Below are 17,199 nucleotides of genomic sequence, written 5' to 3'. Positions count from 1 at the left end.
ATTATAACTGACAAAGTAAACAAAGATGCAGTTAGAATCAGCATATGAAGAAAGTTTAAACACTAAACACTGAGAAAAAGTGAAAAGTTTAAACAATACCGCCAGAGTTTAAAAGTTTAACTTGTGTGTTAAACTTATAGGATTAGTTCACCCAAACATGAAAAAATTGCTGAAAATGTACTCACCCTCAGACCGGCCAAGATGTAGATGAGTTTGTTTCTTCAGATTTGGAGAAATTTTGCTTTAAATCACTTGCTCAGCAATGGATCCTCTGCAGTGAATGGGTCAGAATGAGGGTCAAAAAAGCTGATAAAAAACACTAGGTGAACTATTCCTTTAAAGATATGCTAGGTCATCGTACATGTAAACTACTGTATATCTGTAGCATTTTTAGACAATGTATAGAAGACAAATTTGGCAAAATGTCTTGAAATTGGAAAACCAGACACAGAGAAACTGTGGTATACTATGAAGTAATCATGAAATTATTTTACATTATTTAGCCCTATGATAAGGGCTAAAGTTAAATATTTATCCAAGAGAAACACTCATATCACGTGAACACTCATCTGTAACAATTTCTTTCAAGTGAGTTAAAAGTCTGCTCTAGTGTGGAGCTCCTTCCAAAAAAAAAAAAAATTCTGTATATTTGGTCAACAGTGCCACCTTGTGGGGGACTGAGAATGTGAAAGTTTTAGATATAAAAAAACGCGATTAGAAATACAATAAATAGAAATAACATGATACTAAATACTGAAAACCAGTGCGTTTAGGAAAACAATAATTAATTTTTTAAATAATATGTTTCGAAATACCAGTCTGTAGTTGGCTATATATATATAGCTATTTGGTGGACACCAATGATCTCCTCAGTCCTCAGAGTGTCTAACGAAAAACAAGTTACACTGATTTAAAGTATAAAATTTTTTTTACACAAGTATAGTAGAAAATCCTTTATTGAGGTGTACCAAGGTGTAACAAAACACTTAAAACACTGAATAGTCAAGAACACGGTTAAAGTCAAGAAGTCTTAAACCGTTTTACCTCACGCAGGCACTTCTTATTATAGTGTTCACAGGGCTATGGACTGGAAATGAGTTGACAATCAAAGTACAACATCTAAACATTGTTTCTACGATCGATTCTGCACACATATAGGCAAAGAAAACACAATGGACTACACTACACTGTGTTTTTATATAAAAACCATAAATATAAAGACGAGCAAAACATCCAAATAAAATATCTAGGCAAAGACACTCCCAGTTATTCTTTAAAATGTTAATTAAAACATTTGGCAGTTATTGCAAAAGATTTTTGTACATATAAATAATAAACCTAAAACCTTTGGGGGGAAAAGGCAGAAGTGTAATTTGACCTCATTCTAAAGAAAAGTTTCCAGATTTTAAATCGTAACATATGGCTGAGATACTGAGATCTATCACTTTGATGCACTTCATGATTAACATGATTGTCTGGTTCTCTAAGGCATGATAATGAAAATGACTTCAGGCACCTGAGGCACATATATAACCCTGACCGACCATCAGTGAGGACTAGTTGGCCTGGTTCTTCTTCTTCAAAACATTGCGAAGGTTGTCAGACATCAGAAAGGGTCGTTCTGGGCTGCCGTCGTTCCTCTCCAGGTCCTCCACTGTGATAAATGAATGTGAGAAGAGATGTTGAGGAACAAACAACCCATGGTTTACCATTAGCTAGCACACTAGAAGAAAGGAAAGTGACATGCCTGTGTTCAACAAACACCTCATACACAATAGTCAGACCTAAATAACAAATGCACTTTCTTATTATTTATTAAAGACTAAAAGAAAGAGGCACCTGAAAGACATTGGAAAAGACAACAGACAAAGATAAAGGCTTTCCAAGAAGGCAACAAGTTGCTTTTCACGAAGTACAGTAGGTTGCAAACTGTTACCAAAAACAAAAGACAACCTTAAAGTGCATTTAAAAGTTATGGATTGCAATCTGGAGGAGATACAGCAATAACATCAGCTGCATGACACTTAAATAAAGAGCAACATTAGATATTTGTCCTTCATAGACTGAAACAGCAGCAAAACACATACACTCCAAAAGTGAAAAATGCATTGTTCTTCTGACAGCAAAGACAACTAAAACACTGAATCAAAAAATGTTTTGTTAGCTTTCTTAATACACATTCATACGGTGTATAATTGCAACTTTCATAAAGAATTTTCATCAAGTTCATTTGTTGTTTTAATAGTAACACTTTATTTAAAGGTAATAACAAAGATAATTGCGACTTTTTATCTCACAATTCTGACTATTTTTCTCAGAACTGCGAGTTCATATCTGGCGATTCTGACTTTAAAGCAATTGCATTATAAAGTCATAAAGTCAAAATTGCAAGTTATAAAGTCAATTGCGAGATATACTCACATTTGCGAGTTATAAAGTCAAAATTGCAAAATATAAAGTCACAATTCTGAGTTCTTCTCTCACAATTGCGAGATTATCTCACAATTCAGACTTTTCTATCTTTCTCACGATTGCTCGTTTATATCTTGCAATTCTAACTCTTGCAATATCGAGAAAAAAAAGTCAGAACTGTGGTATAAAACGTCACAATTACCTTGTTTTATTTTTTGTTGCCGGAAACAGGCTTCCATACTTTAAAATAAGGTCCCATAAGTTAACTAACGTAAACTAACAATGAGTTACATTAGAATTTCTTAATCTTTGCTAACATTAGTAAACAAAAATGCAACTGTTCATTGTTAGTTCATGTTCAATTAATATTCACATATTAAACTTGGTTTGAATAATCAGTATTAGTTACTGTTTAATTTAAGATTATTAAGATTAAGAAATGCTTTAGAAGCATTTTTCATTGTTGGTTAATGTGATCAAAGTAGTTAAGTTAGCAATAGGACCCTCATCGTAAAGTGTAACCTTTTTATGATTTATTACCCTGTTTCACAATTTTCATGTTATTCTGAAGCTAATTTTCCCTGACTTTCTATTTATTCCCTTAACACACAATTATTGCCTGATTGACAACTCAATGGTCACAAGGTTCAATAACACCTGTGGTTCACTCAGTAAATAAGATTATATTTCCACATATAATTAAAAATTTCCATCAGTTTTCCATTGTTTTCTCATGAGCCGTCAGCTGCATCGTCTCGTCACGTGAAGTAGGGGTCCGAGCCGCATCCGTGTCCTTCATCAGGATGTCACGCAGCTCTGTGGTCATGTGATACGGCCGTGCTGCAGAGCCGTCATTGCGCTCAAGGTCTTCACCTTTGTGTGGTGTTAGTGATGTTTATTAACGTAAAGACATCAGAGGGAATAAGCAAAGAATGTGTAGGTATGATAAATGTGGAATTGGGTTTGTGAGGAACAGATGTTAAAATATGAAGGTGTTGAATAGAAAACCCAAAGAGAAATAATGGGGGGAAACAGAGGGAACAGCAAAAAAGAGGAGAGAGAGAAAAAGAAAGCAGTTATTATGAGATGAAAGACAGAAAAGCAAATGCCACACCTTGGTTAAGCAGGTACCAAACACAGATTAGAAACACCTCATACCAGAATACATAACGGGAACGCAGATTAAATCCTCAGTTTAAGATGACTTGAGAGGTTTAAAACGAGCTACATGCACTGCCATGCGCAATGAAGAGTCAGTCGGATCATTAGTGACATGAGGCTTCATCCAAAACAGCCTCAATATTTCCCGAAATGCAGTACTAAACCATTTTTTTTAAAGGAACACAAATTACAGTTTTAAAGTAGGGGGTGAACATTTCTTTGAATTGATTTTCTACCTTCCAGAGAGGACCTTGTCGGCTTGGTATTTATACTCAGTGGTTACTGGATTTATCAATGACATTTATTAATGGCAAGTACTTACAGAAGCAGAGGAAGAGTGTGTCCACACACATGGCATAAACGCTGAAAAACCCATGTGCAATAAAGTAGGTGCCCACCAACACAGTCTGGAGAAAAAAACACAGACATACATATTCAGACAGCTGCAGCTTTCATTTAATTTGTCTATGAATATAAGTTGCACACATGCATAGAGTACTGTTCAAAAGGTTGGTTTTTATTTTAAAGTGATAGTTTTATTCAACAAATAATATCAGATATATTCTATTCCAAATATATGTTTTTCAAACTTTGTTCAGTAAAGACTTCTGAGCAGATGATTTCTGAGGGATCATGTGACACTGAAGACTGAAGTAATGCTGCTGAAAACTCAGCTTTACATCAGGAATAATTTACATGATAGAATATATTCAAATAGAAAACGGTTATTTTAAAAAGTAAAAATATTTCACAATATTACTGTTTTCACAAGATTTTATTCCGTTTTGTTGAACAAAAGAGACATCTTTAATCATTTATAGTCACACTCGATCTCTTACCAAAATAGGAACCCAGTAGTAATGGAGACTGGGAGCAGCGCCCTTAAACGCATCCGTATGTCCTGAGAAGAAGAAGAAAGCGAAGATCCCTGGGGGGAAAAAGTGGGAGCGAGAAAGCTTCTTGATGTATTCCATCAAAATGAAGTGCAACTTTGTCAGTAGTATATAAATCTAATGTTGAGTTCAGTGTTATATAACCGGTTTAAACTAGGAAACTTACCCACAAGCCCCACAATCAGGAGTTTCCCAAGGAATAAGATGAAATCAGTGACCTTATCCAGGACTACCACCCTGTGATGAGAGAAAACATCTGTGAAACATTCATCAAATTCAGCCAGCCAACACCAGTTCACAAAACCTAGTGTGTGGCTAACTTCCTGCACCTTGCCTTTTGAAATATTTTTTTAATTATTGGTCTATGTTCAAATGCACGCACTTCTTTGCTGTTCCCAGAATCATGTTTCATTGTTTGTTAGTGTTTCACAACATGAGCTTTGCACTGTCAGTTTAAATATGTTAAAATCCTGCACTCAGTTTTAATTTCTTCAACCCTACAGTTTGAAGATGGCTCCCACCTGATGACGTTTCTCATGAGGAGGAAGAAGGCATCACGTGCTGATCGGCAGAAGTTTTTACCGTATATGGCCACCTGTGGCAGGAAAAAAAGCACTTATTCAGCAAAGATTGCATATAGAGATCAATCAAAGGTCATGTGTGTAGGCATCAGGGGGGAAAAAATGAAGACTGCCTCCTCTTTGACATTTCAGTGAATGGGTGCCGTCAGAATGAGTGTCCAAACAGCTGATGAAAATATCACAATAATCAACAGGTTATCCAAAAAACCTCCGGTCCATCAATAAATATCTTGTGAAGTGAAAAGCTGTGTTAATAAGAAACAAATTCATCATTCAAATCTTTTTTTTTTTTTTTTACTTCAAACTGTTGCTTATGGCTAAAATAATACTTTATTTTCAAATAATGCTTTACTTCAGTTGAAAACGTCATAGAATCAGGAGAGAAATGTTCATGGAACAAACACTATTTACAAGTGTAAACAATTCTAAACAAATATGTGGCTGGATTTTGAGGTGAGAAAACAACAGGTGATGGACTTTTTTCTGGAGGAAACTTTATCAGGTATTATGGCCTAGAAGCTGGAATTTAAAAAAAAAAAGCTTTAATGATGGTTTAATTCTTATAAAAACGCTACTTTTCTCTTCACAAGATGTTAACGGATGGACTGGAGTGGTGTGGATTACTGTGATGTTTTTATCTACTGTTTGGACTCTCATTCTGACGGCACCCATTCACTGCAGAGGATCCTTTGGTGAGCAAGTGATGTAATGTTACATTTATCTAAATCTGTTATGATGAAGAAACAAACTCATCTACATGAAGGATTGCCTGAGGGTAAGTAAACTTTTAGCAAAATGTCATTTTTTGGTTAACTATTCCTTTAAGTTGCAGTGAAAGAACACACACCATAATGTAAGCGTTCCTGTTCATAAACTTGATGAACTTCTCCAGGCACCAGAAGCAGCATTTCAAACAGCACAACAAGAACTTGGCAAATTTATTCTCTGCTCCTGTGGGACCAAAAGAAAGCAAAAGAGGATCACCTCAAAACGGGAAGCTGCAGGGTCTCCAATCACCCTAAAAGGGTTTATTTGCAACAATGACCAGATGGATGTACATTAACTAGCTCATTATATACTCATAAATATATAAAAGGACATGAATTATTGATCTGAGTTGATGTTGTTTTATTATGTGAAAAGAAAGAGGCTGACATAGACATGAAACTATCATAGCTGTGCAGTCGTTACCAGTCATTATATGCACAGATTCCAGAACATCGTGCAGTGATTAAGCAATCAGATACATTTTTGATCCGTTGATGTTTTTCTCTTACCCTTGAGTTTGTGGTCAATATACTCCAGCAGAACCCTGATAATCTGGACGATTGCGAGGATGAGAGAACCAAACGCCAGAGAGCCTGTGTGATATCTGTGTGTGGATATAATGCTTAGGGCCCAAATGACACACTTTGCTATCATGCATAATGCATACATCTTTTTCCAAGGCCATACCTGAGGGATCTGCCCAGAGAGGCACACAGTGGGTATGCAGGCATGTCATTGGGTTTATTAGGAGCCCAGTAGTAGGATGCAAATGCCCCTGCCAGAGTCATCTGACCCAGGGCAGTGACAAAGTTTGCACACCAGAAGAACAGGAAGACGTTGTAGAATTGAAACAAGATCAGGTATTTGTGATATGGTGTTTCCCCACCATAGAAAGCAAACAGGCACTCAGAACGTGGACAGACTCTCTTCATCTCAGAAAGAGTGAAGTTCTAGAAGAGGCAGAGAAATGAGAAACAGGGATCATTCACGTTAGGACAGTTAAAAAAAGTGTGTAATACAGTATAATGTGTGTAATATTTTAACTATGATTATGCATGAATATGTATTTAGGTACCTCAGGTTCACAGGTTTTTCTTGCATGTAGACAATCGGTTTCGTTGAAAACCTTATAAACAGGTTCACTGGATGTAGAGAGGAACCTGATCAGAGCCATTAAGGACTAGTCCTGGTGTGATGTTAAACACGTGACGTTTTATAGACAATACTGGGTTCAAAGAAGTGTTTTGGAAATAAGATTACCATATACATCTATTAGGGCTGAGTTGGAGGGAACTTTATTGCTATAAAATATCCCTAACCTTATCTTCTTAAATATATAAATATATATCTCCACTCCACTGACAGTCCTAAAAAAAGTGTCTGTGTATTCAGATTTAATATTTTTAATTATGAAACTTAAAATTATAAATTTAATTTAATTCAGTTTTATTAGATATTTTGACTGATGGTCATTCAAAAGTATTTGTGCATTCTTTTTTAATATGCATAAATCTTTATTATTATTATTTTTTAATGTAATTTATTTTTGGTCGATGTTTGACAGTGCCCTGTTCTTTTTCTGGAGGTTTCTTAAATCATGTAATGGACTCAGGAGGTGACCTTTTGCCCATTGACCTTCCATTAGAGTGATTTTAATTAAGATTAAGTGAGTGCCTGTAAGAAGCAAGTTCCTGTCTAATGGTGTCAACGCTGATTAATGTTTCTGTTCCACTCTCGAGTCAAGGATACACTGCAGTGATGCCCCAGTACGCAATGACTATGGTCAGGAGGAAGAAGGTAAAAATAGGGTAGAACAGCGAAGACATCACACAACCGACAGCCCTGAAAGAGGAACAAAAAAACAAGTACCATGTCTTTAAACTTAACAGGCAGAATCCCCACAACGAGAACATGTTGATGTGGAAACGTCATGTCTTTACTACTGATTCCCAAAAACACAAACCTGCTGGCCTCCTTCATGAGCTCAACAGCGATTCGGATTCGGTTCCTGAGGAAGATGAGGAGAACGAGGATGATGACCTCCAAAATAACCAAGATGATGACTGCAGAGAGGAACAGGAGTTACTTTCACATTTAAAACGGTTACAAACTGATGAATCTAGAGGACCACAGAGAAAAATAGAGAAAGATTGACTAGCCACAGCTAAACAGTAAGAAACTGACAACTAAATTATCCATGCAACCTTCTGCTATGATGCCGAGGGTTTTGTAGGTGGTTTTCCGTGAGTTTCTGTGCATTTTATTTCAAATTCCCAAATATGAGCAACAGTAAGAGTGTGGCTACTCACTGAAGGCCAGCCAGGTCTGTCTGATGTGCAGGTACACAGAGAAATCAGGCTGGAAGCCCAGCTCCTTCAGGGTGATATTAGATCCAGCCGTGTCCTTCAGATTGACATACTTTATGCTGCTGTAAGCAATACCTGTGTAAGAACCAGACTAATGATTGACAGTTTAACAGTATACAAGACATGATGAATGTACTGAAGCGTATGAACTGAGCCATACCACAGGCAACGACAGCAACAACCATCAAGATCATGACCCAGACCATGAGCCCAGCCAGATAACGCAGAAGAACGATGAAGATCAGACTCAGCACCACAGCGATCAACAAGCAACTGCATGAAGAAACAGATTTACACTCAATACACAGCGGGAGAGACATTAATGGAAATAAAATAACTATTATGATATATTATAAAAGTAACTACTTAAAGTAGTCAAATAAACTGAATATAAAACTAACATATTTAATATAAAAATGTAAATTAAATGTATACATTTAGCAGACGCTTTTATCCAAAGCGACTTAACAGTGCATTCAGGTTAACAGTTTTTACCTAACATGTGTTCCCGGGGAATCGAACCCACAACCTTGTGCTGCTAACGCAATGCTCTACCACTATCACGTTTATATCATATTTATAATATTCATTTAGTTTAAGCTGAAATAGTAAAATTACAACTGAGAATACCTAAAATAACACTGAAATAATAACTACTAAATATAAATATATAAATTATATAAAAATAAATGACACAAATGCACAACAAAATGACTAAAACTTATAAAAACCTAATTACAATGATTAATTAGATTAAACTAACATTGATCCAAATATTAACACTAATTATTTTTTATTGAAAAATAGGATATATATATTCACTAATATAAAGAAAAAATAACTTACATTAGGATCCAGTACCAAGACTTTGTGTAATCCTCAAAGATCTTCATTGCAACTTGACGACCCTCCATCACTACTGTTGCATTCCTTTGATTGGAAAAACAAATATGAATTTATAATAAATAGCACTTGAATTGCACTGCAATTGCAGTAGTGACACATAAATGAGAAATTTCCTTGCAGTATGCATGTAAGAGTACTGTAGTGTAAATATGTGTTTACTTCATTCCAGCCACCAGATCTTTAGCGTCTCTTATTTTGTCTCCATCATTAAATGTTTCTTTATCGCCCACAGTGATGACTTCACCCTTTTTGCCTAGAGATGGAAAACATCGCTGCAAAACTGAGAGAGAGAGAACAATAGGATTAAGAAACAGAATCACAGAAAAAAAAGTAATAATTTCCCATACATTAAATATTGTAATAATAAAAACAAAAGCTTTACATGGTTTGCTGGAAATCAGATATGCAGGGCATAGTTTTTTTTGCAAAATTTCCAGCACTGGCTTTAAAGGGAGACAGAATTGATCGGTCATTAGACATTTGCAAAAAATAAAAAACACTGACAATTTAACCAACAGCTTAAAATGATTTGTTTAAAAAAAAAAAACTTACCTTATTTCCTGGGTCTTCTCTGCAATAGCTTTTATAATATTCCCAGTCTTTTGGGTTGTTAATGGCAGTTACCAGAGTCGAAGTGCGATCAGGACATTTTTCTACACACACCTACACAGAGAAAAAAAAAAACGCGTGCATGCACTTTTTTACTAAAACATGATTTATTATGTATAATTAAAGATAAGTTGAGTGCATTGCATTTGTGGGATCTACTGTTCCCCACAGTGCACTCTGGTTGTAGAATAGAAATAGAATAGAATAGAAGAGAAAGCTCAGATGCTAGGAACAGAGTTCTGCTATAATGCAGGAGCAGTATAGTAGCACGGCAATCCAAAAACAGAGTTGCCACAGACAGAAACTGGGGGACAGGACACAAACCTGAGGCGTGGGACACTGGAACTCGAGGAGGACCATGGGACTGGCACACTTCATCATGTTAAAGTAGAACAACAAGGGCTTCTTCCTGTTACACACATCACACTGAGGCTTACACTGATTCATTTCAATGAAAATATACACAGATTCATCAAGCATTCCATGCAACATCTGAATTTTTTTATTAGTTTTTTATTTAAATTTTTTAGATACATGTCCTTTGAATAATTCACTGGAATGCACTAAGAATCTCTCCTTTTTCTCCCCAAATCCTCACATCTCTATCCAGGTTTGTTTTCACAGACTTTCATTTTCACGATTAACAGTGTTTCCTGGAATGTTTCTAAAGCAGGTAAATGGAATATTTCTTATCTGTTAAAATGACAGAAATCTCACTGAAATATCATCACCCATTGTTCTAGTAAGTGAGCATTTTTTTTGTAAGCCAATGCATGTTACATAACATAACATATATTACTAAAGTGATATTTAGCACGTGCATAATATTGTTGCACTAATATTTAGCAATTCTCTATTGAAAGTAACTTGTTTATGTTTGCGCATTTGAAGATTAATGTCACCTCGTTTTGCAAATTTTTTGAAAATGCTTATTAATGCACCTTTCACTGATTATTTACAGTTTAACAGTAGTTACTCCCATAATTCATGCGATGCATCACGGGGCATAGGAAAAAGGTGGTTAGTCACAGTTTTACGCTTGAAGTTCTCCACTACATTCAAGATTTACAAATGATTTGACTGAATCTTTACAAAGAGACAGAGCAACAAGTAATAATCTTAAATTTGGTGTAACCTACTCCAGTTTTCCCTGGCCACAGTACTGTCCCAGGCTGTCTGTGGGGTAGATCACCTTCCTCGGGTCACCGTGGGTCCAGGCTGACAGATGCAAACAGAAATTTGTATTTCATTCACACGGAGCAGGAATTCTCAAACCTCTTAACAGATTTTAAAGTGCTTTTTATGTAGCCATTACATTTCCATACAGCCATTACATTACATGCAGACTGACTCACCCAGTATTCCCACTGCAACGTAGCCCACTATGGCCACGATGAACAAGATACAGCAAATAATGTCTGTGCATCCTCTGTGGAGCAGAGAGAACCAGTCTGATTCAACATGCTTGAAAATGCTTTAAAGGGGTCATGAAAGCCAGTTTCAAAAGTTTCAGTAGATTACAATGCTAGTTTATAAAAAATTAAGAAAAATGTATGAATGATCATTTTTCATTCTCACTTTCACTCTGTGTGAAAAACAGTGAAGTGAAAGTGGAAGATATCAAAGTAAATAGCCACTGTTGTGACTGGCCAACTTCATCCTAGCCAACTTCCTCTTTTACAGCACGTCATGTGTTTTGATACTCTAGATGGCATGTGATAGAGACATATACTGTATGTTTGAGCACGATATGCTTTACGATTCTCCCAGTTTCAAATCCAGACATTTCAGAAGAATAGGTAACTATTTTGGACATTTTAAACTGATTTTGTCTCTCTATTTTTTTGAGCAACTTCTGTTATGTTTAAATATCAAGAACATGACCCCTTTAAAAGCTACAGGACAAATACGGAATGACCATTGCACAACATTTCATAAGGCGAAGCATCAAACATTGCTGTTTGCAAATGCCAGGTTTGATATCAATGTCGAATTTGTTTTATTTTATTTATTTTTTTTTTAATAAAAACTCTTTTGGGTTCGTTCATGAAACAAAACTGCTGTATTAATTCAGACTGCGATGCATGTACCATTGTTTCGATACTTTAATGGTGCTTTTTTTTCTTTTTTTGGAGTTTGACAATGGGTAATAGCGTCTTGAATAGAAATCAAGAGCAAAATGTAATGTAAACATAACTTAAAGTCATACAGGTTTGAAATGACATGAAAGCGAGCAACTGGTGATTTTTAAGTGAACAATTACTTCAATGTCACAAAAATCAAAGAAATCAACTAGTTTCTTACCTGTTTTGGATGGGCCCTTTGAAGTCTGGGTCGAATTTTTTGGGATCTCCTGTGAGAACAAAAGTGAAAAACTAAATTAAATACAATTGAACTAAAAGAGTCAATAAAGAAAACCACTCACATATAGGCCATGGACTTGCATTTCAAGCTGTATTTACCCAACTAAGCACAGGTTTGCATAACCCCTGCTGATCTGCAGCAGAGGAGTTTCTCCAGCACACACACCTAAAAAATGACATTCCAGCATAGTGAGTGAGCAAGAGCTTCCTCAACACAGTAAACGACCAGCTTAGACACCCTAGCAACCACCCAAAACACCCTAGCAATGTGTAGAAGCATGCTTAAAACCACTCAGAACACCCTTGTCTTTTGGTAGTGACTTATGCACCGGAAAACACCACTCACATTTCCATTTCACAAGTCTAGTTTTGTGCCAGAAATAACAGAATCCAACGCACAATGTTTTGGAAATACTTCTTATTTTACAACCCTGGAACGAACCTCCCACCACAAAATGGATTGGAAAGGGTAAGTCGAGTAAGCCAAGAACAGATTTTCCATTCAGTTATATGCATGCTTTTAATTACAGTACAGTTGTTGCTGCTTGTCAGTTAAAATCTTCAGCCAAGGGTTGCCCTTTAAAATAAGTCAGTCACATGATATGAAATGTTGTGCTAAACAGGAAGTGACCAAGCTGCCCTGTTAAGTTAATTTAGCAAATAATGAGTCATGCCTGAATGATGTCATGCTTAAAAATGTCTGTCACTACATTAGAAATAATACGTCAATCTAAATGACATATAAAACTACCTACACCACAAGCACATTTTCATAAAAAGATTACACAGAAACATCATTAGGTTTTATATATGGGTTAGGTTAGGTTTTCAAACCACTTATAGCAAGTGCAAAAAAAAAGTTTGTATGCCACTTGCTTGGATATTTTTGGATCTGATATACTGGCATTAGGACATTTTTAAGTACGCCCACTTTTTGGGGCCACTGATCTTCAGTCATGTAAACCGAAATAAACAAAGAACAGATGTGAAAGTGCTCTTATTCGCCAACCACAGAGCTGTCTTGTGGAGAAAACTGGTAGAATTTTCCACTGAGTCCATGAAACTCTTGTCTTGTACTGGAACAGAAAATCTGTTCCGTTTAGGTCTCAAACACTAGCGAAAAGCATACATAGTAACTTAAAATGCATTTGATTGAACAACACTTAACAAGTAATCAACATAAAATGACTTATACATTATTACTTACAAATAAGACTTCATGAGGAACATCACAACCAACAACACACAAAAAATGTGACCTACAAGAGTTAAAGATTTATGCATTTGAATTGCATACACACTCCCATCCACTTGGATTACAGCGTTAAAAAACCAACTAATAAACTTTATGTGATGCATATTTGCCAGTCATAAACAAATGTAACGTAATACACAGGTAAGATTAATTCATTCATTCAAAAAAAAAAACCACAATTAAAAAAAAAACAATCTTGATAGATTATTAACTGTGTGTCAATTTTAAAACAATAATTTAGAAAAGTGTCACTTTACTAAAAATCATCTTTATGGTAAATAAGTTAGTTTGGCATCACCATTACAATGATTTATTGCGTCCTAAAATGAAAACTGCTATCATTGCTAAAATGCAGGCAAACCACCACCACTTAATGGGAAGATACTGACATGAGAATTTCTACTGTGGCGTGCGACTGTAAACATCCACACCCTCCGAGACAGGCATGCACAGACTGAGAGCTTTAGTTCCTGGGCAGACCAGGTTATTGTGAAGATTGACAAAAGGCCTAGTATGATACTAATGCAGAGTTAAAACACTTCTACGGATTTGCCGAATGAATGCAAATGGAATAAAAGCCAACAGCAGTGCCATTAGAGCAGCTTCAGGGAACTAAATCGCCCTACAATGCAACCAATGAAATATCCCACAGATTATGAGAAACCATTTGACTCAATGTCTGGACATGACACCAGGCTGACTGCACAGAAATACTCCCAGCTATCTCATTACTCATACTAGAGAACACTTTACTTGTGGTAAATTGCTCAGTGAGAGTTAAGGGCTTGTCCAAAAGTCAAAACCATGAAAACACAGACACACCTGCATACAAGAGAAGATACCATCAACATCAAGTGACATTACCTCTCTTTTTGTAAGCACCTTCCTCCACCGGCATCTTTATGTTCAAAGGCTGTATCTGATGATACGTTATGTCCACTATCTGTCTGCTACTTCCTGATTTCAAGCGGGAAACCAGTCTGCTGCTGTTGAAAACTGGTTCAACCAGTCTAGAACATGTTCAAGCTGAACTAAACACCCCTTTTCAAGCAAGAAAATATTGTATTTCCTTCATTTGATCTTTGTAAACTTGGCTCTGTGTCCTTTCTGAACTGTTTTTCTCATCGTTTCATCTCTGCAGGATTAAATGGAGCTCTTTTGTGTCTAACATAAGGAGGCATCTGAGCTGGGTGTGATGACAATGAATTTCATTCATTTTGCGATTTTGTTGCAAAGCAATTTTGTTTCGAAGCAACTTTGTCGCGTAAGTGTCTCTTGAACCTTCCTAAACTGCATTAGCAGCACGACTGAAATAATTCAGACACACATTAGATCTTCTCTTGTATCTTCTCACAGCCTCCTGTCTGCGTAGGTTTATCAGTGTAAAATCTAAGCATGGGAAACAAAACTTTCTTTTGGTTTCACAATATCCAATTAGACCTATTTATATGAATCTCCACTCATGCTGATATGATGTAATTAATAAAGCTATGTCATTCAATACAAAACACATAAACAAGCAAAAGTTTTGGTTCAACTGTGCTAAGATTCAGAGAAAATGGAAAGTGATTACATATCAATCAAAAATTTAATCAAATGTAATCAAATCAGAGTTATTTTAGGGGTGGGACTCCTAGTTAATGGTTTGTAAATAGCAAGAAAAATAAAGTGTGAAAGTTTAAAAAAAAAATTTTTAAGTCAATATTAAAAATTGTTTCAGTTACAGTTTTATTTACATTAGTACATTAAGTTATATATCAAGAAATAAAATAGGGTTACTTATTTTACCTAAAATTTCTTAATAGCATGAAGAAATAATTCAAAAGTTTTTTTTTTCTTTGAATAAACAATTGACTTCAGTGACTCTTATTCTGTGTCCGATGATTAAAATAAAGTCAGCTGTGTTATTAAACAAGATTTTTGACAAAGCAGTGAATATATAATCTGTACTCATTATTATTGCTTCATCTTAGTAAATAAAAGTGCATAATGATAATCATGATAATGCTTAAAACATACAGCGAAACAACATCCATAGACATCACTCATACAATTTTAATAAAGCCACTGCTCTTTAATTATGTACTGTACAAAAAGACAAAGGGAAGAAAAAATTCAATAGCACTTCCATTTTTCTCTCAGTGACTAATGGAAGGAAAGCTGCAGTCAGCAGTTCATTTCCTGAATGTGATGTGACAAATAACTGGTACTGTACATGGAGCTTACACCTTTTAAAAGCCATTGTAGATTTAAGATATGATATCAGTTTAGTTAGGGAGACAAATGTGACGTTATGGAAATGCCACTGCGATTTCCTGTTGTCTGGCTTCTGGGGAAATCAAGCAGAACGTGCTCTGAGAAATTCAGGAATTCCCCAGTAGTTTTCAAAAAATTCTGTGTTATCAATCATTAGTAATCAGCTAAATGAATAATTAATAATGTAATCCTTGCTTTATTAATAAGCTGACTATAACATGAGCTAACTAAAAGATGATAGTAAACAAGACAATAACAAATACAGCCCTATAGCATAAGACATGAAATCTGAACTCAGTGCTTATTTATGTTTTTTTAGAGCCTGACAAAAAACTCTATATAAAAATAAATAAAAGGAAGTATTCAGTTGTTTTTATTCATAAAGAATTGCAAAAGATTACAGTGAATCATTTCAAACCCTACACTCTAAAAAACTAATTTAGCTAGTATTTTCCTTTAATGCTATGCTAGAAATTAGTCTACTAGACAATTCTTATTGCAATTAGGCGATATAAAAAGATTCCAGTGGAAAAAAAGCATTGCTTGTAAACTATTAGAGAAGTTGCACTGCATGTAAAAGGTATCCTTCCCTAATTTGAAACAGCTGCAGTCAAACTCAGGCCCTCAGGAGCATAAATAGCACATAAGTACAGCTCAGAAAAACGTACGAGTTTAAAATTAAGAGGTTAAGGCCTTATTTTACATCTTTAAAAAGCGCCACCCTATGTTCCACCCTTTAATTACATGCACTCTAACTCGTGAGAGCAGCCTCCCCTAACCATGTGCTCTATGACTTGGGTTACAAGATATAGCCTTTGCAAAGCAATAGTGGCAAATACTGGTTTTAACCTAATGCACAAGCAGTAGGCCTAATGTTCTTGTTAAAGCAACACTGGTTTTAAACTGAAACCAAGGACAGAAAGCATATGCAAACTATTAGAACAGCCACAACTGAGCCTTTCAATGCTGTCTATGTTGTGTCCAATGAATTCATGCACACGGCAGCTGCATGGTTTCATATGTCTGTATGTAGTTTTCCCCTGTGCCACTGCTTATAAACAAACATGTACACTAATAGTATAACATAAACATTTCAACCATAACACAATGTGATGGAAAGCCAAATGCACATCATTTATTTTCCAACCACTAAATTTAGAGTAAACGAATGTTTACAGATAAGAGTGTTCAGATTTCATGCTTGTTTAGGTGTAAGGAATACTTCCAAAAATATTGTAAAATATGAATTGACAAAGCTAATAACGGGACTTTTAGGCGTTGCCTTATTAATAAAACACCTCAATATAACACCACACCACTCTATCACTTTAACACGGAGTGTGCAGCCAAAAACATCTTCATTAGCTGATATCTGGGTGTTTATTAAGCGGCGACGAAGTAATTAAAACCCATTTCACTTTATGTTTGGAAGCGTAAATGTGAAAGGGCTCTCTGAAAAACCTCAAACTAAAAACTATAACAACAAACACCAGCAAACCAGGAATAAATTTACCGTATTTTGGCTTCTCTTCCATATCCATTTCAGTGGTTTATTCCAAGCGCGTCTGTCCGCGGACTCCAGGAGAGGGGCGTAGCTTGAAAGGGGAGTTACCTGAAGTAGTGGGCGTA

At 35.7% G+C, this 17,199-nt stretch overlaps 1 protein-coding gene across 4 annotated transcripts; it reads right to left on the bottom strand.

The window, feature by feature from the left end:
• Nucleotides 1-940: 940 nt before the first annotated feature.
• Nucleotides 941-17,199, bottom strand: LOC132152164 (choline transporter-like protein 2). Of its 4 annotated transcripts, none has more exons than XM_059560952.1 (22): nucleotides 17,084-17,194; nucleotides 12,001-12,049; nucleotides 11,052-11,125; nucleotides 10,836-10,914; nucleotides 10,021-10,105; nucleotides 9,640-9,750; nucleotides 9,470-9,530; nucleotides 9,247-9,367; nucleotides 9,028-9,111; nucleotides 8,342-8,454; nucleotides 8,125-8,256; nucleotides 7,779-7,878; nucleotides 7,565-7,657; nucleotides 6,891-6,975; nucleotides 6,503-6,765; nucleotides 6,325-6,419; nucleotides 5,895-5,998; nucleotides 4,988-5,061; nucleotides 4,633-4,703; nucleotides 4,413-4,501; nucleotides 3,896-3,980; nucleotides 941-1,654 (listed from the first exon to the last, which is right to left on the bottom strand). In XM_059560952.1, the coding sequence occupies exons 1-22, from the start codon at nucleotides 17,109-17,111 to the stop codon at nucleotides 1,557-1,559; spliced, it is 2,094 nt and encodes a 697-aa protein (XP_059416935.1). In that variant the 5' UTR covers nucleotides 17,112-17,194; the 3' UTR covers nucleotides 941-1,556. The 4 variants fall into 4 exon arrangements, with proteins under 4 accessions (XP_059416935.1, XP_059416927.1, XP_059416918.1 ...); XM_059560944.1 differs by lacking the exon at nucleotides 17,084-17,194 and adding an exon at nucleotides 14,179-14,287; XM_059560935.1 differs by lacking the exon at nucleotides 941-1,654 and adding an exon at nucleotides 2,970-3,285 and having other exon boundaries at nucleotides 17,084-17,199.

This window comes from Carassius carassius, chromosome 1 (assembly GCF_963082965.1).
Source record: "Carassius carassius chromosome 1, fCarCar2.1, whole genome shotgun sequence".
Classification (NCBI taxonomy): domain Eukaryota; kingdom Metazoa; phylum Chordata; class Actinopteri; order Cypriniformes; family Cyprinidae; genus Carassius; species Carassius carassius.
The sequence above is the reverse complement of the archived record's forward strand: the minus strand, read 5'-3'. Positions and strand labels throughout refer to the sequence as shown.